At 38.0% G+C, this 23223-nt stretch overlaps 1 protein-coding gene across 2 annotated transcripts; it reads left to right on the forward strand.

Annotated features, from left to right (window-relative positions):
* The first annotated feature begins 343 nt into the window (after window positions 1–343).
* Window positions 344–22540, forward strand: LOC100266111 (casein kinase II subunit alpha-2). Of its 2 annotated transcripts, none has more exons than XM_002285174.5 (10): window positions 344–579; window positions 1123–1252; window positions 2122–2316; window positions 3127–3284; window positions 8448–8538; window positions 8655–8720; window positions 10421–10503; window positions 10735–10798; window positions 11011–11079; window positions 22268–22540. In XM_002285174.5, exons 1-10 carry the CDS (start codon window positions 494–496, stop codon window positions 22325–22327), a joined length of 1002 nt encoding a protein of 333 aa, XP_002285210.1. In that variant the 5' UTR covers window positions 344–493; the 3' UTR covers window positions 22328–22540. The 2 variants fall into 2 exon arrangements, with proteins under 2 accessions (XP_002285210.1, XP_059590731.1); XM_059734748.1 differs by lacking the exon at window positions 22268–22540 and adding an exon at window positions 20254–20327.
* The last annotated feature ends 683 nt before the right edge of the window (window positions 22541–23223 follow it).

Here is a 23223-nt window from a genome sequence, read left to right on the forward strand (position 1 = left end):
ACTTTGACTAGGGGGCATATCTTGTCTGGGACAATGAATTCCGTGGCCTCGATGATAAATGAGCATTAAATGCATGTTTAACATTCGACACTCATATACATATATATACTTTATTTCTAATTAATCATGAAGAATAGGCCCTAAACCTTGGAAGGCTGATTTTTTTTGCGAAATATAACGTTTTTCAAAATATTGAGGGGATTTGAAAAAGTCAAAAGTCTGTAGGCCAACGCAGTCAAACTTTAGAATTTCACATTGGAGTTGATAGTTTGACAATCTGTTAATCGACGTGTCATAAATAGCATTAAGTCTTAAATTATGACCAACACGCCGAGAATGGTATAAAAGTATAAAACGTTAAATCACGGAATAAATAAATGGAAAAAGGGCTTTGGAATCATGGAAGAGAGCAGCTTCAACGAGAGTGTTGCAGAGATATAAATAGCCAACTTCATACCTGATGGTTCTTGTTTGATTTTAAAGCTCCCAGATCATGTCCAGTGCTCGAGTCTACGCAGACGTCAACATTCACCGCCCCAGAGATTACTGGGACTACGAGTCTCTCACCGTTCAATGGGGGTAATCACTACTCATAAACCCTAATTTCTTCTTTCCTTCCCCACCCCTTTTTCCACTATTGATCTCGTGTTATAGTCAACATGTTTCCATGTCCCTGTTAATCGCGATCTAGGGATTATTCAAGGATTATTTATTTATTTTTTTGAAGAATCGTTATTTCTGGGTTAATGTTCTAGGTTTTGATTTAGGGTTTATGTCCGCAACAATTAACCCTAGGTTGTGGTGGAAACATTATTCATCAAAAGTCCTCTAGTCTTGTTTTTTTTCTATGCCTGTCTTGCATGTGCTGAGGTCTTTGTAAGATGCGTAGTAAAACACCGAGCAAGATATTAATAGAAAAGAAAAGAAAAAGACAAAAAAAAAAAACAAAAACAGATGGAAGAGCAAACATCTGTTGCAGTTAAGTTGTAGAATATACGGTGAGGTATCTTTCTGACCTCTCAAGAAGTTTTTTTGAGACATGGTCATCATGCGTAGTGAATGATATTCTTTGGCATCAGTCTTGTTCTTAACCTTATTTGTATTTTTCTTTTTTATATCCAGGGATCAAGATGACTATGAGGTCGTTCGAAAAGTTGGAAGGGGAAAATACAGTGAGGTTTTTGAAGGTATAAATGTGACAAACAATGAAAGATGCGTAGTCAAGATTCTTAAACCTGTCAAAAAAAAGAAGGTATTATACTTGTCTTCTCTTGGTTTAAGAGTAGTTTGTATAGGCCTAAGTGGGATATATATTTACATGTGTATATGTTCACTCATTTTGACCTTATCTACTCATTCATGAACGTTTAAAACTAAATCATTGTGCTGGGATGGGTGAGCCATGTGCTATGCATCTTTGCTTTTCTTTTTACATTGCCAAATCAATGTGTTTTGCCTATGGTTTCTGTTGTTGGACGAAGAGAGGAATGTAGTGTTTCTTTATATTCATATTCTAGGATAGTGGAATTCTCTTAACATCTCCATCTCTTTGAGAAGATTTATGAACTTACCTTTCCTAATTCTCCCTAAAAAGGAAGTGCAAAATCTTCACAGTTAGATTTTTTTTATCTGTATATTTACAGTTTACCCATTTGTTGATTATTAGTATTATTTTTTTGAACGAAATTTGTTCATTAGTCAATGAGCTCTTAAGCTGACCTTGAAAGCAACTATACAACATAATTGACAGAGTATTTCTTTTTAGTAAGGCTTGATTTTATTGATTCTATGGTTATGTTACAATATTGTTTGTGCCCTTTTTTTAGGTCGCTCATAAAAAAAATTGAAAGCAGTTCATTCCTGCAAGCTTCATATATTGATTGTTGATGAATCAGCTTCCTGCACGTGTGAATATTTTGGAAAATTCTCCTATTATAGGAAGCAAATTTTTTTGCTCCTTTTTTTTTTTTTTTTGTTTCCAAAATCTTCTTTCAAATCATTTGCATACTTGAAAATCCTTTTTGCGGTAAATTTTCCCAGGTTTCTATGGGAATTCTTATTACTGGCATATTCCATTGACTTTTCAGATATCAGTGCAACATATTTACTTCTGTTTTGCAGATAAAGAGGGAGATAAAAATACTTCAGAACCTTTGTGGAGGCCCAAATATTGTGAAGCTGCTTGATATTGTCAGAGATCAGCATTCCAAAACTCCTAGCTTGATTTTTGAATATGTGAACAGTACAGATTTTAAAGTTTTGTACCCTACATTGACAGATTATGACATACGCTATTACATATATGAGCTCCTCAAGGTTTTTCCCTCTTCCAATCTGATGTAGTCAATACTTTTGAAACTGCTTATTTTCTGTTTTTTAACAAGGGCCAATTGACCCTCAGAAAATTTCTTCATTCGGCCAAAATAGTTAACTAGGTGTGTGTAATCCATTGTTTGCATTCTTATTTGGATGGTTCACATGATCATATCACACTCTTGAAACTGGATACCAACCACGAGAGGGTAGATTCAAGATATACCAAAGGGCAGCTTTGATGGATTAATTTAATATGCTTGAATGAATGCAATTTTATTGGTGGAGTAATTTTATATGCTAGAATGTGTGCAATTTTATTACTTGCTTGTACTCAGCCCATTCTAGTTCTCTTTCTTTGGGTGATTATATTTTTATATTAGTATTTCTTTAATCACCAATTAGGTACCAGCATACCAATCTTGAGGGCAAGAAAGCATTCTTTTCCTTTCTTCCTGTTGTGAGGATGCATTACTTCTCGATCAGAATGAAATTATCCATGGATTTTTAATTGGGAACAAAGATTGTTCGTGCCATACTGAGATTTGAAGTTGGAACACCTGTCTTGGTGCTCTCATGTGACTAAAAATTGTTACACTCTAATTATTATCTTTTCCTTCAAAACCAATTTGGAAATTGCAAATATACTGACCTATTATTTTGATAGATATGGCATCACTAATTTTGCTTCTTCATTTCAGTAGTTGATAATATAATTCTTTAAATTGGCAACAAACTATTGGTTCCTGCCTTGAACTCAGCAGTCCTCTGATAGACTACTTTTTAAACTTATCTGATTTATTTGAATATCAGGCATTAGATTACTGCCATTCACAAGGTATAATGCATAGAGATGTCAAACCTCACAATGTTATGATTGATCATGAGCTTCGCAAACTTCGCTTGATAGATTGGGGTCTTGCTGAATTCTATCATCCAGGGAAGGAATACAATGTTCGAGTTGCTTCAAGGTGTGTCTTTATAAATTCCTAGGATCCTTAATCAATTCACATGGTGTTTAGTTTCCTATTATATCCTCACACTAAAGGTCTTCTTTTTTAAAAATGTTTTATTTTATTCTATTTTATTTTTAAGTTAAAGGGACAAGTACCATATTGTTTTTCTACCCATTGCTCATACCTTGAGTATTTCTTGTTAAATTTTTTATGATAGGAAATCACACTTCCATTGGATTTCTTATTATAAGAAACCACACTTCCATTGTAAGATCGGAAGGATGAAACAAACAGGAATAAATTTCCTCCAGATGCAAAATAAAAGAATGGCCACTAGTGTTAAGAAGAAAGAGAACCAACCATAACTGTGAACAACACACAAAAAAAAAAAAAAAAAGAAGAAAAAGGTTGCATAGCTGATGAGTGGTTTCTTAGAAATATCTCCATAGTTGATGGGAACATTGTTATAAGTATACTTTCAGACCTTAAGAGAGTAGCTGATGAGTGGTTTCTTAGAAATATCTCCATAGTTAATGGGAACATTGTTATAAGTATACTTTCAGACCTTAAGAGAGGAGGAAAAGTTGACCAAGGCTTAATTCCGGAGAAACCAAGTATTTAAGCTCCTTGTATGACCTTAAATAGTTAATTTAGCTCAAGTTGATTCTTAGTATATGTTATATTCTTTGATAGGCTTTTTAGTATATTATTTTTTAAGACAAGGATGGTTTAATAATTTTCAACGCTAGATTTTGTAGATTGGTTTGGAGCTCCATAGGGTGCAGATGTTTTTCGTGTGTCTGTGCCTTTTTGTTTTTGGTTTCTTGTATACATCGTGTATACTTTTCTTTTATCTATCAAAAAAGAAAAAAGAAAAAAAGGATAGTTTAGTAATTTTCATAAAGTGGGCTTAGACTAACAGCCCATGGTCCTATTAGAGTCCTTGTTTTACTTGCATTGGGTTAGTAGTTTATTTTTTTGTCCTTTGTCAATTCCCTTCACCACAGACCCCACCCCCACCCCCACCCCCGCCCCTCTTTTTCCTATTTCCAGTAGCGGAGGGAGTCATACTCCTATTAGAAAAGAGAGTTTTGAGTCATATAAACTTAATAGTCTTTAGAATTGTTCTTAAATTTTGAGAGATTTTTCAACATTTAATTAGTTTTTGAGACCATGGTTTTCTTATTTTTAGGTGTGATTACCTAGGAGTCTAGATGTGATTGTTTGAGGTGTGTTTCTTCTTTTTTCAGTCATTCTTAATGTATTTACCACAATTTATAAGCGTAGAAATTTCTAAACATGCTGGAAAGACATTGATTCTGCATCATAAGTAGTTGCTTCTTTCTTGGCTAGGAAGGCTGCTTGAAATGGATGTTCTAGGATCCATTTAGCAGATTCCTTGGCAATTGTAGTTTTTAGCCTGGTCGTTTATCTCCTTGCTATGCATGAAACTTACCAGTTTGGAATGGATCATGGGATCAAGTTAATGATTGGAATTGAATTGGACCAACTTCAAAGGAGGAGGTACTTTTTGGAAAATAGGTGTTTCTTTTGTCTCTCTGAAGTAGAGACGGTTGATCATCTTTTTCTTCACTGTGCAAAGACTCGGGTTCTTTGGAATCTTCTTTTCTCCCTCTTTGGTGTGTCTTGGATTCTCTCTTGTTCAGTGAAGGAAACTCTTCTTGGGTGGCATGGGTTGTTTGTGGATAAAGGTCGTAAAAAGGCTTGGCAAGCGGCCCCTTTATGTATATTTTGGACAATGTGGAAGAAAAGGAATTTGATAGTGTTTGACAATGAGGAGTTATCGATCCAAAGATTGAAAAATTCTTTTGTATAGAACCTGTGGTCTTGGTCTAGGGTGTTTGTAGATATGTGCCCTATTTCTCTTGTGAGTTTCATTGATTGGCTAGGTTGTAAGTGAGGGCAGGTGATGTTTTTTGTTTCTTTCCCTCCCATAGTTGTGAAAGACACGCCTAGACTCGGGGCGGCGCGGCGCCACCCTCTGACGCCTTGCTTGAAGGTAGGCGATGCCCCTTCACGAAGGCGCCGCTTAGGCGCTCACCTCCGGCAAGGCGCGACGCGGTCACCTGACTCGCCTCTGGCCAGGTACGCCTTCTCCTTCTCTTTCTCCTTCTCTTCTCCAGTCGCCGTCGGGTTGTAGAGGGTTGGGGCTAAGAAGCCCTAATATTTTTTTTGGGTCCAAAACGATGTCGTTTTGGCCCTTTTTATTTTAAAAGGAACATGCCAAAACGACGTTGTTTTGGAGCCTGTTCCTTTAAAAAAAAAACAGGCCAAAATGACGCCGTTTTGGCCCTGTTTTCCCTTCTAATACCTTTTTTGGTCTTTTTGAACCTGACACCACTCCCAATTGTGCCCTAGCCTGAGCCGTGCAGTGGAGAAGTGAAGAAGAAGAAGAAGAGGAAAAATAGGAGAGAAATAGAGGAAAAACAGCCGTGCAGTGGATTTGGATTTGTTTTTATGCTTGGAGTTCTTTATTTTTATGTTTTTTGTTGATTAAATTGAAGTTTTGGATGATATTTGATGATTTATGTGTTTAGGACAAATAAATGATTGTTAAATTTGATTATATTATATAAAAATATATATGTAAATTAGGGTGTGCCTTACTTTACTAAAGCCCGCGCCTTGCGCCTCAGGCTCCAGGACTACTTTGCCCCTTAGTGCGCCTTGAGCCTTTTAAAACTATGTTCCCTCCCTCGTTGGTTTAAGCTTTTAGACTTCTTTTGCATACTTTTGGTATACTCTGAGGGCACTGTTTTTGGTGTCTCCTCTTTACATTTTATACGACTTTTCTTTGCCTTTCAAAAAAAAAAAAATGAACTGCTTTCTTTTCTTGTTTTCTCTATGGATATAATCATAGTTAATTTGTAAAACTTATTTTTTTTGTTTTTCCATTTTTTCATATTGTGTATCCTATTGTAATTTTTTTATATGGTTGAAAAATATGCATATACACACATATCGAAAGCATGAAGTATAAAGTAATATATAATCGATTTCATGAAAGATAAGTAGGATTTAAAAAAATAAATTATGTCATACCATATGAAAAAAATCGAATATTAAAATTTTAAAAATTCAATTTGACAAAAATGTGAATTTAAGTTATAGGTTTATCGTAAAATCCAAAAAATGAACATTTTGAATTTTTAGTTTCAAATTCTAGCTAGACATATATACTTACATATGTTGTGGATATGTATGTCTTTTCATGTCATCTCCAAAATTCTAATTTTTCATATTTGTTATCCTTCTTTCCCCATGGAAAATAAAATCTCAAAAAAACTAATATAGTATGAACAAAGGTTTATTCATCAGTTACCATTTTTCAATATTAACATTCAAATCATTCAAATAAAAATTCCCTAATATTTTTTGTTAGAATAAATTTAATTAATTTCCAACATTGTCTTTGACAACAAGAATATAATTTTTTCATGTAGAGGTATTTAACCCTCTCTCTCTTTTATGATTAATGTCTAACCTACTTTACATTATAAACAATGAATATAATAATTTCGAGAAAAATAAAAATGAATTTGGTTTTAATTAATAATTATGAAAAATATTTGAATGTGTACGTATTGTTGTATCATTTATCATTTACCAAAAGATATGCTTAAAATAAGATGCAAATTGCAATATGTATTGATTTCCATTAAAAATGTATTGTATTGTGTATCTTAAGTTTTTAATAGCTATGAGTGTAATATACCCTCTTATGGTAGAGGCCAACAAAGAGGAGATTGCAGATTTGCTTTCTAAAGTTGAGGGGGTTGAGGGGTGGGAAAGTTTGCTATGCATCTAATGGGGGAGGGAAGGAGACTAATTTGTGTAAGAAACCCAAACTTTGCAAATGACCTTGGTTAATTAATTATGGTGGTGGCAAGGAGTTAGTCCTAGTAAAGAAAGGAGAAGTTTTTGGTCAGTCTCCTAAGAAGATAGATTAATGAAGCAAAGAATTATCTCTTGGAATGTTAAAGGGTTGAATGATTGGGGAAAAAGAAAGGTTTTGGAATTTTTGTTTTGTCCATTGAGATTATAAGAAGTTTTGGTCCGTCTATTGATGCAAGGAGGTGATTTTTTGGGATAGTCGAACAATGGAGTTGTTGGATATGGAAGTAGGAGCTTTCTCTTTGCCATGCAAGTTCACAAATTGTGAGGATGATTTGTTTGGTGTTTTCAGGCATTTATTGGGTTGTTCTGGTAGCTGAAAGGAGATTTTTATTTTTACTTTTATTTTATTTTATATATTTATTTATTTATTTATCTTGAAGGAATTAGGCCTCATTAGAGGGTTTTGCACAGAGCCTTGTTACTTTTGGGGAATTTTGATATGGTCCTATTCCCCCATGAATGCAATAATTGTTTGTCTTCAACTATGAGAAGCTTCAATGGATTTATAGAAGATTGTAATCTAATTAATATCCCTTGTGAGCAGGAAGGGAATTTGACTCCTAAAATTTTAGCTTTCAAGGCCCTTAGGAAAGGGGAGCTAAAGGAACTGGTGTTAAGGGAAGAGGTGCTTAGAGGCACAAAAGCTTGAGTTAGATGGGTAAAGAAAGGGGATTGCAACTCAAAGTATTTCCACAGGGTGGCTAATGGTAGACGGGAAGTTTATCAAATTTTTGGTGAACAAAGAAGGAGTAGCTTTAGGTAATGGTAAGAAAGTGGTAAGAAAGTGTTGATTAATCTAATTGAAGATACTAAGGAATTAACTCCCTAATTTCCGAGATTTGACTGAAAATGCCAGAGAATTAATTCCCTGATTTTTGGAATTGTATAGTTGTATGATTCCTTGATTTCTGAGATTGTATTGCTGTATATTTCTTGTTTTATTTTGTTGATCTGTTGGGTAGAGGATTCCTAGAACTTAGTCAACAATTCAACTGAGAATTTAACCTATTTTTAGTGGAAGAGCAACTAAAAAATTCAACTATATTGTCGAATTGCTGATGTTATGTTGATCGACTTCATTTCTTTCACAAAGATTGTAACCTAATTATATGCTGAAATTGAACATTAATGGTGTCAAGTGAGAAATGAGGGGTTGAAGAATTTTCTATAGCATAGACTTGATTTGTTTGTATAAATATCTTGCTTGCTGTATAGGCAATTTTCTAGGATGTTAATATTTGCATGTTCCCTGTAATCCAGATACTTTAAGGGGCCTGAACTTCTTGTTGATTTGCAAGACTATGACTATTCTTTGGATATGTGGAGCCTAGGTTGTATGTTTGCGGGAATGGTAACAGTTACAGTGGCAGTTGGTGTTAATTTTCTTTTACATATTACTTGAAATGCAGTTTGTCTTATCAATAAATGTAACTTTCAACTACTCAATGGAGGTTTTTTTCCCAACAGATTTTTCGCAAGGAGCCATTCTTTTATGGTCATGATAATCATGACCAGCTTGTAAAAATTGCCAAGGTAATGACAATCGTGTGTTTAGCTAAATTATGTTATCTCCTGGTGGTCCTGTTTTTTCTTTAATCCAGTAAGCAATGCCATGGTTGAGTGTACTCAATTGATAAAAACACGTAAACATGTAACCTAGTAAGATTGTTACCAAATAGAGGTGTAACTTGGATAGGTTTGCCCGACCCAAGCTATGTACTTTGGTATATAGCTCTTTATATAAAAATATATCTTATCATTGCTTGCTTGAAAAAAGATCGTTTTTAATACTTGAGTTGATCTTGGGTTAAGTTTTTTTAATTTGAACTTAATTTAGGTTGGACTTGGGCCAAGATTTGAACAATTTGAGCTTGATTTAACTTTTTTTTAATATTTATAATTTGTATCATTTTATATGATAATATTCATTTTATTTTTTAAAATATTTTTAATTAAAAAAATCAAAATTTATAATTATATCATAAACCATTTCATTTTTCTAGAAAGATATATAAAGTCATTTTTGCTTTTTTTTTTTTTTTGTTATTATCTTGAATTGTTGTCCCATTTACTATTTAAATTTTGATATAAATATACAAAAAAAAGTTTTAAAAAAGTATCGTGGATGGATTCAACCCAAACTAACTTTGCCAACCCATTTTTGAACCATACAACCTAATCAACCCAAGTCTAACCCAACTAACTCGAGCTCAACCTTGAGTTTGGAAAAGTTTAGGTTAGGTTAGGCTTGGGTTGAAAACTTCAAGTTTGAGGTCAGGTTGGATTGAGTTTGGATTGAATGTTTTTTAATTTTGGTTGGGCTTGGGTTGGTCACCAACTCAACACAACCGGCCCAAGTTGCATCCATCCTGCAGCCTTTGGTCTAATTGCAGCCACATGTGCGACCAACATGGTTTATAAAAGCTCTAAGGCCTGTGCCAAGGCTCATATACAGTTGCATTTCATCCTGTGAGTTGTAGAATCAGAGCTTAATTTGCTAGCTGCTTCCTTTCGTGCTTAAACCCTAGTAAGGCTGCCCTTGACACTGTTAGTTGGTGAAGTTCATTTTTAACCTAGTTGATGCCACCCAAGGCTAAGGCATTACTTCAAAAACTTTTGGATTATTACCCATGCTGACCTAAAAAAACCACAGATTTGAACACAAAAGTTTGATGAACAAACACATAACCCGCAGACAAACCTTATTAGAATGTTGAGACATGATTGTTAGATATCTAACTGGAGAAGAGAACTGAGAAAACCACCTGTCATAGGTGGTTCAATATAAGACATGAAAACTTTGAATCTGAAATATTCGAAGTACACTTTTTAGCTTGTTTGTACTCTGTTTTTTGCTTAGTGAGATGTCCTCCTCATATCTCCTTTTGTCTTTCCCTTGAAAAAATTAATTTCTTATTAGAAGAAAAATTTGAACGCAACCTTTTGTGGTGAACTTTTCCACATTAAACACCATGCTAATGGGTAGTGGCGACTTTGCTTTGTTGGTTCCATGGTGATTTACTGCTTAACATGGTTGACCGCAAACGCAGCTATGCAGAATTCCTTGTTGCCCTAACAAGCTAGCAGGCTGGACGGCATGAATGTTTCTTGCCATACGTGAGCAGGCACATAATTGTTGGGCACATTAGCATAGTCCTGGGGTTGCATGAACTAAAATCTGCACATTATTGACAATTGAAAGTAAATGCTTATATGACATGTAATCTCTTCAGGTTCTTGGGACAGATGAGCTAAATGCATATTTGAACAAATATCGTTTAGAGCTTGATCCACAACTTGATGCTCTTGTTGGAAGGTATATCTGAACATGAGTTACTATTTCTGTTTCCAGCATGCATCATGATTTTATTCTTTTACTTCTTTGAAAACACAGGGAAGCCACCTTGTATCCATTATAAGATTAAAGTTGCTTCTCTGAATGAAGTGATGTAAGCTAAGAAATGATGATTTTGGAAAGACAAATCTCTACATTTCTGTTAGAAGGCAGACCATGACACACTTACGTTCTTATTTAATTCTTCTGCAGGCACAGTAGGAAACCATGGTCCAGATTTATTAATCCAGATAATCAGCATTTGTTTTCACCAGAGGTAATTATTTTTGTGTTCTATGAAAAACCTTTAGGAGATCTATTTTTAGCTGAGACCTACCTTGGTTTGTTCCCTTTGGATGGTCTTGTTTTTTGTAAACTTTTCTTTGCCCATCCAAAGAGAAAAACTATCTGTTTTGGCTGAGGTAGTTATCAGTTCTGTCACTATTTATTATATATTTTCGATTTTTTGTGCTTATCTTTGTGATACAGGCCATTGATTTTCTTGATAAGCTCCTTCGATATGATCATCAGGACAGGCTTACAGCAAGGGAAGCAATGGTATTCCTAGATCAACTAACTGATTAGTGTTAACAGTTTCTGTTTCATTTAATATTTGCTGTGTCGATATATGCCTTTTATTTCTATTATTGTTATATAATCTCCCATATGGTGCATCTTTCTGTGTGCTGTTTAAAAATCTTATTTATGGCTTGTTTGAATTAGAGGTCATTTGAGAGTGATTTTTGGTTAAATTGTTTTTATCTATAGTGCTTTTGTCACTGACGCTTTTATTAGAAACACTTTTAAAGAGAATCACTTAGTGTTTGGATATAAACTATAATAAGTGCTTCGATAGTGTTTTTGATAATGGATTATATAACAAAATAAAAGATTTTTGGAAGAATCACCTGCCAAATGTTTATTTACAAATCACTTCAAGTAATTTTCTAGACTTTTAGAAGTGATTTTTAAAAAATTTTCAGACACCTAATTTTTTATTAAAAAAAAGCGCTATCAAGCATTATGAAGTGCTTTTATCACCTTCCAAAATCACTCCCTAACAGGCTTTTAGCTTCTTGGAAGCCAAATGCTCTTTTTTGAGTTCAATAAAAGCCTTGTATGTGTGTTTGAATGGTTTTAAAGTGCGTGCTTTTGGTCTTAAAAAAAGACTTAAGGATGACAATTTTGCTTCCCATTGAATCCCATTTTAGAGTACTAGGATGGGTGATCTTCTAGGAAGTCCTTGTGTTGGACCCCTTAAAAAGGAAAAATGAGGAATGAATCATGGAGGAAAATGTTGGTTTGGTTCCTTTTGGAGGAAAATGCTGGTTGGAGTGGAATCAAAATCCTTTGAAATTTCACTGGAGGCGGTAAAAGGTAAGGTGTTTGGGAAGATTGTGAAGAGGGGTCGAGGATATTCATCCTGAATCAGATTTGGGGAGAGGGGTTGCTTGGTTACTAGAGGGGGTGGAAACTTGCTACAAAGGGAAGTTTAGGGAGCCCTTTAGAAGGGTGTGGAATGAAGGTGGAAGGGGCTACAAGCTGGAGGAGCTGCACAGCAACAAAGCTGGAAGATTCCTGTTTTATACAGTTTCGTATGTGAGGGAGAAAAGGTTTTCCTTAGTTTTCCCATAAGGAAAAGTTTTTTTAAGGGGTTGGAATGTCCTTGCCACCAAACTAAGGAGCATTGGAGTTGTCCCTAAGCCTAGGCTTTTAAGGAGTCTGTCTAGTGTTTGGAGGAAAAGGGAGGAGGTAACCCTTTAGAGAATGCTTCCTTTGTAGAGGTGTTGAAGTAATGCAATAGACAATGGGTGAGGCAGTTTGGATTGAGAGCAAAACAGAGGAGGTTTTGTGCAATTTGGTGTCTCTCAAGAAATGTCTCATGGGGTTGGTGGGTGGGGGGGGGGGGGGGGGGGGGGGGGTGGGATGTTTCTTCAAACCGAATGTCGGTTTTGGATTCATTGAAATCGTGGCTTTGCATCCTTAAGGATTGAAAGGTGATTTACATCTGTCTTTGTTGGGGGGCCCTCTCATTTTATTTGAGTTTGAAGTTGTTTCTGAAGTCGAAAGGGTTTGGATTTTAGGCCTAGTTTGCTTGAGGGTAGAAGACTATAATTGGATGTTGGTTACTCCAGAGAAGATGCTTGTGTGGGTGAAATATGGGTGAGGGTGTTAGGTTTATGGGTGCATCTTTAGGGAAGAAAGTTTTTCAAGAGGCTTGGCGATGCTTGTGGAGGTTCTGGGACAATGGATGAGGAGACGATGGAGAAGTGTCACTTGAAATGGACTAGAATCCTTGTCAAATCTAGTGGGAGCAAGGCACCAGGCCAGTTGCTTGTTGTGGATAGAGAAGTTGTCTTCGTCATCCAACTATGGTGGGAATTTTCGCCATGGTTGACGAGGGTGGTCTTTGGGGGAAGTTTTAGAATCTAGAGATTGGGAATGAAAGGGTGGGAAGTGCATGAGGGGCAGGGAGAGTGGAGTAGGATAAAGGGAAACGTGCTGGGGAAGACTTGTAGGCATTGGGTCTAGAGCCAATTCTTGCAGCGCACACAATGATGAAGGTGGCAGTCTCTTCTAGAGTAGACAGTAGCAAGGCCAGTGAGTTTAGTGGGTCTCCTTGTGGGATGTTGGGGCTCAAGAAGAGATGTTCAATTCCCTTATAGTAATATTTGGAGTACTTGTGTGCCTACCAAAGTGAGCTTCTTTGCTTGGGAAGCTTATTGGGGTAAGGTGCTAACCTTGGATCAACTTAAAAAGAGGGGCCGGTCTCTAGCTAATAGATGCTTCCTTTGCGGTATGGAAGAAGAGTCAATTGATCATATCCTTATTCAGTGCTCTAAGGCAAGAGGGTTATGGGAGTTATTGTTTGCTCTGTTTGGTGTTACTTGGGTCCTCCCTTCTTCGGTTAGAGATACTCTTAGTGGTTGGAGTGGCTTTAAGTTGGGCAAGAAGCGTAGGAAGGTGTGGAACGCAGCCCCGTTGTGCATTTTTTGGGCGGTTTGGAAGGAAAGAAACAGGATAGCTTTTGATAATGAAGAGTTATCAATTCATAGGTTGAAGAATTCTTTTGTTTGTAATCTTTGGCTGTGGACTAAATCGGTTGTAAATGATGGTCCTCTTCCTTTGATCAATTTTTTTGATTGGCTAGGCACTAGTTGAGGGCTGGTATTGTATCTCTTTTTCTTTTTGTGCCTATTGGCGCCTCTTGTATACATCCTGTATGCTTGGGTCAGCCTCAAGGCGCCCTTTTCTAATATATTTTTGTTGTGTGTTTGCCTATAAAAAAAAAAGACTGGACCATGCCTTTTGACCCTTTCAAAGGACTGGCCCAGAGGTCTTTTTTCCAATCCTTTTAATGGAGCTGAGTTTAAAGGCCCAAGAGAGTCTTTAGTGTTATCTTGTTGATGGTTATTTTGTCAACCTCATGGCGATGACCTTTTTTTTTTGGTAAGTAAAGAGCATTATATATATGAAAAAAGGGTGCCAAAATGGTGACTTAAGGATACAAGATAGATACACCCACCCCCACACAGCTGAAACAAAAAAAGCTGTCAAAATGGAGGTACAAAAACATCCCCACTCTCAACTAGAGCACAACTAATCAATGAAACCAATTAGCGTCAAAGGACCATCCTTTATAAACACAACTTAGTCTTTGACGAAAAAAAACAAACAAAAAAACTTTTTAGTTTTTGGATGGAAAACACGTCATCTTCAAAAGCAATTTTATTTCTTGCCTTCCAAACCGTCCAAAAGATGCATAAGGGGCTTGCTTTCCAAACTTCCCTTCTCTTCTTACCCAGAAAGGACCCATCCTAACCCAATGGTGTTGCCTTAACTAAAGATGCAAGCACCTAAGACACCCCAAAAATAGTGAAGAACATCTCCCATAAAGCCCTCATCTTAACACAATGGAGAAGGATGTGATCTATAGATTCTTCATGTATTTGGCAAAGATAACATCTATTTGCTAAGGATCATCCTCTTTTTTGCAGTTGGTTCAAGGTAAGAGTTTTTTCCCATGTTGCTTCCCAACCAAAGAAGCTCACTTTGGGTTGCACACAAGACTTCCAAATGATATTCGTTGGGAAAGAATTTGGAGAACCCGTCTCTAAGGCTTTGTAGAGAGACTTGACGGAAAACTTACCACTCTTTATCTCCATCTAGAGTACCCTATCCTCCTCATCCCTCTACACTCTCTTCCCATTCAGACACAACAAGAATTTGTCCCTCATCTACCTTCCAATTAGTGAAGGGTCTAGAGAAGAGAGGCTCTAACTCCCTCCTCCATTAGAGAAACTCTACACATTTTTCACCCAAGTGTCCTTGGATACAATGAGAGCAAATAACGTGGGAAAAGAATCACATGAAGGTAAAGCCCCACACCACTTATCCTTCCAAAATTTCATCCTTTGCCCATTACCCACCACAAAGGCAAGTCTACTATCGACAATGTGCCACTCCTTTCTAATTGCTTTCGACAACCCTACACTATACCCGTCCCTTACTTCCCTAGAACACCATCCCCCTTGTTCCTCCCCATACTTCCTTGATCTCTTGATTCCAAAAGGTCGTTCTCTCATTCGTAAACCACCAACTCCATTTACAAAGAAGGGCTTTGTTTAGAGTAGAAAGACATGTAACTCCCAAATCTCCTTTACTTTTGTCTAAGCAAACTATCACCCACCTTGCAAGATGAGGTTTCCATTCAAGAGCCCCGCCTCTTCACAAATAATCCCTCTGAATCTACTTTAACCTCAATCTGATCATTGTGGGTATGGAGAGCACAAACATGAAATAAATAGGTCGGCTAGCCAAAGTGCTTCATATCAAGGTGATCCTCCCTCCTTTAGAGATATATTGTCTCTTCCATATAGCTAACCTTTTCTGAAACCTCTCCTCCACTATATCCCAAGTAGCCATGGACTTAAAAAAAACACCCCATGACAACCCCAAGTAAGAGGAAAGGAGGCTCTTGACCTTACAACCAAGTTCTACAATCAAGTCCTTACCATTTTCCACACATCCCATTAGAATTAACTCGCTTTTATCCATATTAATTTTCAATCCCGAAATGGCCTTAAACCACATAAGGAGCCAACACAAATACACCATCTGATCCCGAGAAGCCTCACAAAATACAAGTGTATCATCTACGAACAATAAATGGGACACCTAAACCTCTTCACCCCCTCTACCTCTCACCTGACAAGTCGACCAAATTCACAGCTCTCCTTAGGAGGCAACTAAGTGCCTCCATTGCAATCACAAATAAATAGGGTGAGAGGGGATCTCTTTGTCTTACTCCCTTAAAGCTTTAGAAAAAAATCCGAGGAGGTCCCATTAACTAGAATAGAGAACCTAGCTATGGATTTACACCACTTAATCCACCCTAACCACTTTTCCCCAAAACCGATTATACTCAATTGAAAGCAAGAAGGGCTAGCACACATGATTATACACCTTTTCTATATTAAGTTTGCACATCATCGCATAATCATTGCTCTTCAAAATCAAATCTATGGCTTCATTGGCAACAAGGGCTGCATCCAGTATTTGTCTTCCTCCATAAAGGCATTTTGGGTCTTGGAAATCACTTTGCCTACCACCAATTTTAACCTATTGGCTAGCACTTTAGCCAGCCACTTATACAACCCTCCCACTAAACTAGTTAGCTTGAAATCCCTCAAGTCTTCTGCTTCCCTTTCTCCAGGATAAAAACTAAGAAGGTTGCATTCAAACTTCTGACAAAACAATTGTGTTCATGAAACTCCTTGAAGAATCCCATAACCTCCTCCTTAACAAACTCCCAAGAAAACTGCCAAAAGGCCATAGAATACCCATCTAGCCTTAGTGCTTTGTCCCCATTAAAACCCCTAAGGGCATAAAAAACGTCCTCCTTAGAAAAAGGCTCCTCTAGCCTAGCCACTTCCCGAGCCTCTAGCGTCGCAAAAGAGAGGTCACTTACACTGGGTCTCCAATCTTCTGTAGAAGACAACAGGTTCTTAAAAGCTTTGACCACTCTTTCTTTAATTTCATTTTCCTCTATTAACCTAAGTACCATTGATTTTAACTCTGACCATCATATTTCTTATGAGCATTAGCCATCTTATGGAAAAATCTAGTATTCCTATCCCCTTCAACTATACTTCCATTGATTTCTATCTCCAAGATATTTTTTCTTAGAGAACTTATTTTTTGTATTCTTCCCTTGCTTTTCTCCTAGCTTCCAACTCTTGAACAAAAGTGGACAAATCGTCTTGTCTTTATCCTAAAGTCCACTTTATTCAATGCTAAAACCTGTTCTAGTCTCTTAGTGGCTTCTAGGCTTTCAACTTTGTAGCCAAAACCAAACTAGTGGACTTGCTAAAATTGAGTCCCTCCCACCAAGCCTGCAACACATCCTTAAAGCCTTCCTCCTTCAACTACATATTTTCAAATCTAAAAGGCATTGGACCTCTCCTCATTCCTGCTAAAAGGTGTTGGACCTGTCTTCATTCCTTCCCCATCAAGCAGAATAAGATAGTGATTAGAGACTAGTCTGGGAAGAACACAGTATACAACCACAATAAAGTGAAATTCTCAATCCTCAGAGACCAAAAAACGATCGATTCTTTATTTAGACGGATTATTCAGGTCACCACTCTAAGTAAAATGGCCTCCCTATAGAGGTAAGTCCCTCTCTAAATCCTCAATGATCTCAGAGAACCTCATTGAATAGTTCAATCTGCCTTCTCTACTGCACTCCATAGGGAATCTAACCACATTAAAAGCACCTGCCACATGCCAAGGACCACTCCACAACCCTCTAATAGCTCCTAGCTCACCCTAGAAATCTTCATTTTCTTTCTTCAATGTAGGACCATAAACCCCTGCAAAACTCCAACAAAAATCATTCTCATAGTTCTTAAACCAACACAACACTAAAAAATTCCCTACTTTCATTTCCATCAACCATAACACCCTGTTATCCCCAAACACCAAAGCACCATCGGTCGCTCCCCTTAAGTTAACAACCTCCCATTTTAAGCATCTTCCTACTCCAAGTCTTCTAACTATCTTACTAGACATCTCTTTAATCTTAGTCTCCTGCAAGCAAACCAAATCCACTATTTGAGACTTAATCAAAGCCTTAATCACCTTCCTTTTGTCATTGTCATTGACCCTTCTTACATTTCACGATAAAATTTGTAACTTCATTTCGCATGATGTATTTCCCCTTCACATCCCTCGTGCACTATTAGAGTTCATCGAGTACTCAAATTTTTTCAATTCCCTTTCAAATCTTGAGGACTTCTGAAGTTTCCTTCTTTTGCCAGTCATCTTACCCTTCTGTTCTTTCCTCTCTTTCATCCTTTTTAGAAGCTTCAAGATCTCCCTCTCAAACCTCTCGGTTGGCATTAAATTCACTAGACTACTTGTCATCTATGAATCGAAGACCCCTCCCTCTTTTTCCACCAGCCCACCTTCCAACTTCCTTATCGACAAAGCCTCTCTAGCACTCTCCTCAACCCCCAACACTAACCCAAGCAAACATCCTCTCATGCTCCCATCCTCCAAAATTACCCTCAATGGGTCAATGACAACATCCCCTTCCTCATCGGCCGATCTAGCAAGCACTTCGTGACCCATATTAGCAACCACCATTGCCTTTTTCCCCTTAGAGAAAAAAGGAGAACCCTGACCCCCCAAGGCATGGAAAGAACAAGGCAAAGAAGAAGGGTAGGAAGCTGCCTTTAGTAAGGATTCATATGTTAAAATTACGCACTAGGCCATCAAACTTGACCCCTTTGCCTCTGCAATCACCATGCCATCGAGCACCTCCTCGTCGGCCCTTTACTCCTTAGCAAAGACTTTTTTCCCCAAAAGCACTAACCCCTTTTAAACTTCCACCATTACTAAACTTAGTTGGGCCCTTTGACCCTAAAGCAAAACCATTGAGTTGGCCCTCTTCCACAGCTGAATTAGGCCCACCACCCCTTTTCTCCACCAAGACGCAGCCCACGCCAAGCCCCAGTTGGGCCACAACCCCTTTCTATCTCTAGATTTTTAGCCCCATGGGCTTCAGAGACCAGCCCAAACCTTACATTTGCATTGTCGACTGCCGTCTGGCCACAACTGTGGGCCCACTCCCTTTCCCACTTAACATCCCTCCATCACGCCTTTCCTTTCCAACTACTCTTCCTCTCCCACCTTTTCTAGCAACTTCCTCTACAATCCTAACATAAACTATACCAGGCAAGTCAGAGTCAACAACCACCTTTCTGTCTTTGACTTCACCACTGGAGTATGACACGCCACCTCCAACAGATTGCACAAGCGATCGCAAGAGCCTCACGCTACTCCCCATGTGTGTATGCTCTCCTCCATCATCCTTAACCTTCAGCTACTCGCTTTGACTCTTCCTATTCATCAGCACCACCACCAACACCCACGGTGTCACTTCCCACCATAGTTGGATTGCAAAGCAAGAGGAACCCACAACCAACTATAATGACCCAGGTAAGTCTTTCCCCTTAGACTTCACTAAGAGCCCGGCCCATTGAAACTGCAATCCACAGCAATGAACCCCTCCACAACAGTCCTCCAACTTTCTGAATACCTCTTGATTCTAGAAGTGCAGAGGAAGACCCATTACCCTCATCTAGATTTGTTTAGCATGCTCTTTTAACTGAAAGCATCCTACCTTTGGTCCCCATCTCTCCAGATGTAACACCTTATCCTCGAAGCAACAAACCCCCCTTTTCAACACCCTTTCTGCCTCCTTTGTGTCCTCAAACTCCAACAAAAAGTTCACACCTCCCAACTTCATAAAGCTCACTCCCCTTTCAAATTCCAATGATGCACCCCCCATCTCCTTAGCATGGCCAAATCCGGTACCAAATCTGCCACCTCTCCCCACCAGCCAACCAAACAACGCCCTAGTTGCTCCTCCCTACTTCTCAAATCTCTACCCGAGCCAAATCACATCTCCTATCCTTCCTACCTTCACCTTTGCAACCTCAACAAATGTCCTTCTTTCAACCTCCGCCTGGCCTCCACCCCTCGTACCAGCCCTGTCACTTGCAGAAACTGAGCCAACCTTGGCTTCAACAGGGGTAGCAACACCAAGAGAACACAGCTTCTTGGCCAACGTAACGCATCCCCCAAGTATCCCTCTTCCCTTAGGGAAAACTGGACAGGATCTTTTTTCTTCCAGGTCGAGAACAGAACAAAGGATGAACCTACCTGCCTCATTTGCACACCTTTCCAGCCTAAATTTCCTTTCTTCATCCTCCCAACTTTTTACTACTCTCCTAACCCTTTCCTCCCTTCAACAAGCTTCTACCCCCTCCAATAAGCAGCTCAACCAAGATTTTGAATTTGCAAACTGAATCCATGAGGACAAGCCTCTACTTCTCCCCAAGATGATTCCTCGTAACTTCCCACCAGCTGCCTCAACCAAGATTTTGAAGGACTTCGACTACACAGCAAACCAACATCTACCACCCCTCATCTCAACATTCTCTATATATCCAGAAAAATTTTATATTTCCTTCAAAGTACAGTTTCTTCCCTTGTTGCATTTTCTTGACATAGCATTCTCCCTCCTTTCCTTTCCTTTCTCAACATCTAATTTTTCCTAGCAGCAACTGGGGCAGAAATGTGTTATTGTCTTATGAGATTCTCAGTAAATCTGCCCAAATGATCTGACTTTTATTTGTGATCTTTGTTGATCCCTTTCTAAAGGAGATGCTTTAGGGTTTGGCAGGCTGGGTTTCAGGAGTTGATAAAGTCCTCTTAGCAGAAGCAACAAGTTTTGAAGGTAACTCATCATTTCCCCCTTCTCCCCTTTTTTCTTCTGCTAGGTTGCCTGCCCTTGGCAGTGGTCCAGCAATTTAGTCAAAGGCAGGGTATTCCTTGGGCCATTGGGATTTGGATGCCGCCTGCTAAGGGTGATGCTTCAAGATGGTAGTTTGCTGGATTTTTCGGGAGTGCTGTGAAGGGTCCTTCAGATAAGGAGATGGTGGTCAGGGCTGTGGAGTTGGAGCCCTCTAAGGCCATGGAGTTCGAATGCGTTTTGGTGGGGGAGGACCCTAGACCTGATAGCGTTCTTTGTAAGTTTGCCAATTTCAGTAGCTTGTAGGGATGTTGATTACCGGTTCTGAGAAGGAGATCAGCTCCCTTCCGAGGAAAATGAAGGCATGAAAAGGGCATGGGATTAAGGCCTCAAGGGAAAAGAGGAAACCTTTCTTGTCATCATATTTTGAGAGGGAATCTGAAAACTAAAATGCTCGGTTAATTACAATAGTTTTCCACTCATCTTCAGAGGAAGAGGAAGGAGTACTAGGGATTCAGCACTTGTTTTTGTGAGGTTGCTTTTTTGTTACCAGTCTGGTTTTGGGTGTTTCTGATAGGGATAGTCCAACTCTTTGGGGGTTTGGTCATTGTTTGGGTAGTTGTTGTTTGCTTTTCCTTTCTTTCTCTTGCTTGCCTTTCAACCTTAATTATATATTTTGTGTGTACTTTGTTGCATCATTTTGAAAGCTCCTTTAATATAGTCTCCTAATTTACCTATCAAAAAAATGGAATTCCATTTTAGATTGTATAGGAAGCTTTTTTATGTTTAATGGAACTTTCACAATACCAAGAGTGCTCCTTTCAAATCATGGTTTCACATTCATCTTTAGCTTCTGCCTAAAGTCAAAGGTGGAAAGCTTTCCCAAATGTGGCCTTCATATGCTAGTCAGACTTTTTTTTCTTCATTATTCTGTAAGATTCACTGAAATCACACCCATAAGTTTAAGAATTTTTTTACTTTCTACCATTGTTTCCTAGGGTTATGTCTTATCTTAATTAGCATTAATGAAATGTTGTTTCCAATAAAAAACATTACATTGAACTTCTCCTATTCAAGCCCTCTGGTGTTTTTTTCATATTTTATTTTACTTTTTATGCTTGAAAATCCTAATCTTGCATCTGAAGCTAGCATGTGGTCTCCAGACCTTCAACTTCAGCTGAAATCCAGCATCTGCAGGACATTCACTTTCTTATTTGAATTTCTCACAAGATTGAACAAGTTGATTTTCCAAGCCCTCTTGTACCAAATGTTGCCTATAAATTCACCACCATCTGCAGTGATTTATCCTTGCCATTTGCCACTTGTTTCTGTTCAACTATCTTAAAATTTATTGATCTTGTTTAGAATTTGTTTTCTGGGGATAGTAAACTGAATTGGCATGGGTTGATTTCCATTTGCTACATATCTAAAAATATCATGTAGGAATCTTAGACCTAATCCAACCCAACTCCACCCACCCCTTCATCACCTCTGCCAAGGCCCATGAGTGCCTTTTAGTTTCGATAGACAAGATTTTATGGAATGGGCTGGTCATATCATCTCATGTAATTTTTCCTGTAGTGTATAGCTTAGATATTTGACAAGCACAACAATACACAGGAAAATCAGACATGGAAATATTTCTTTTCTTAATAACATTTCATAAAAAGTTTAGGTGATTTGTTGGGAATAATTATGAACTTGAAAATAATGTGAAGTGGGTTCTCTTTTTTATTTCTGAGATGCCATTTTGTGGAGAACAGGCTGGACATGTAATGCAATATCTTCAGTAATGTAGTTTACCAGCATTAGTTACAATAATACACCATGCATTGACACATCATCTTCTTGATAGCCATGAAAAATGATTGCTTTTGACTTGATGGATTGGATTTGTTTGTTGATTCCTTCATTTTTGTGCAGGCTCATCCATATTTCTTCCAAGTGAGAACTGCAGAGAGTAGCAGGATGCGAACACAGTAATTCCACTCTGATATCCTTGTACATATGAGCTTGGATTCAGATTGTTGTTTGGCTTGTAGTTTGTTCTAAAATGTATTATTACATGAGTACTTGTCGAGGCAGTTTGTCACTCACGAGATTTTTGGTAAGGTGGGTGTATTCTTCACCTGCCCATTTTTCAAAGACTGTTAATAATACTTGAAGCTTATAAATTTATCACTAGGTTTTCGCAAAGTTAGATTTTGTTTGTTGCTTATGCTAAATTTCACTTGTTTATTATGTCTTCATTGACTAATTTGTATACTAAGTTTTCATGAACAATTAGTGCTTCACATGACTACCCTGGTCATCGTAGATTGTAGCTCATCCTGGGCATTCTTTGGTGATGCATGTTTATATTTGATACAGGTTCACTGCTCTTACTTGGTATTAAGAAGTGGGTAACAAATTGATTACTTGGCCTCCATAAAATTCCTCTCTTTGGGTTCTGCTTCAGTTACGTTTCTCTGTTGCATGGTATGAAAATGGGGCAAATTCCAAATTCACGTAAATATCTCACTTCTGCTGTTCCATCAATTCATGCTTGCTGTGGTATTTAAATCTGCAAAACTCTCACTCCCAGGCAATGTTCCTGAGTTGAGATGTTCGTCTGAAAGTTTTAGATTTCTGTGAAAGTTTGCTTGGTAAGAAGTTCAATTGCTGGTCCACCGACCATTTGTATGGCTGACCAAAAAATATATCGGGAAGTTGGAAAACTCGTAGCACTTCAAGAATCAAAATAATGTCCCTCAAAACTCAGACGCAAATGTGGAAATGTTGATCATTATAATTGATCACTGTTGTGACTTGATATCATAGTACATAGCGTACGTCGTTTATCAACAGGTGTTGGGAAGTGTAAGCAGGCCTTATTTTAA

The sequence above is a fragment of the Vitis vinifera genome, chromosome 18 (assembly GCF_030704535.1).
Source record: "Vitis vinifera cultivar Pinot Noir 40024 chromosome 18, ASM3070453v1".
Taxonomy (NCBI): domain Eukaryota; kingdom Viridiplantae; phylum Streptophyta; class Magnoliopsida; order Vitales; family Vitaceae; genus Vitis; species Vitis vinifera.

Excerpts from the sequence above, each read along its gene's own strand:
- LOC100266111 (XM_002285174.5), top strand. The coding sequence starts at position 494 with ATGTCCAGTGCTCGAGTCTACGCAGACGTCAACATTCACCGCCCCAGA. Across the intron at positions 580-1,122 it reads TCTCTCACCGTTCAATGGGG|GGATCAAGATGACTATGAGG; the intron begins GTAATCACTACT and ends TTTTATATCCAG. Across the intron at positions 8,539-8,654 it reads GTTGTATGTTTGCGGGAATG|ATTTTTCGCAAGGAGCCATT; the intron begins GTAACAGTTACA and ends TTTTCCCAACAG.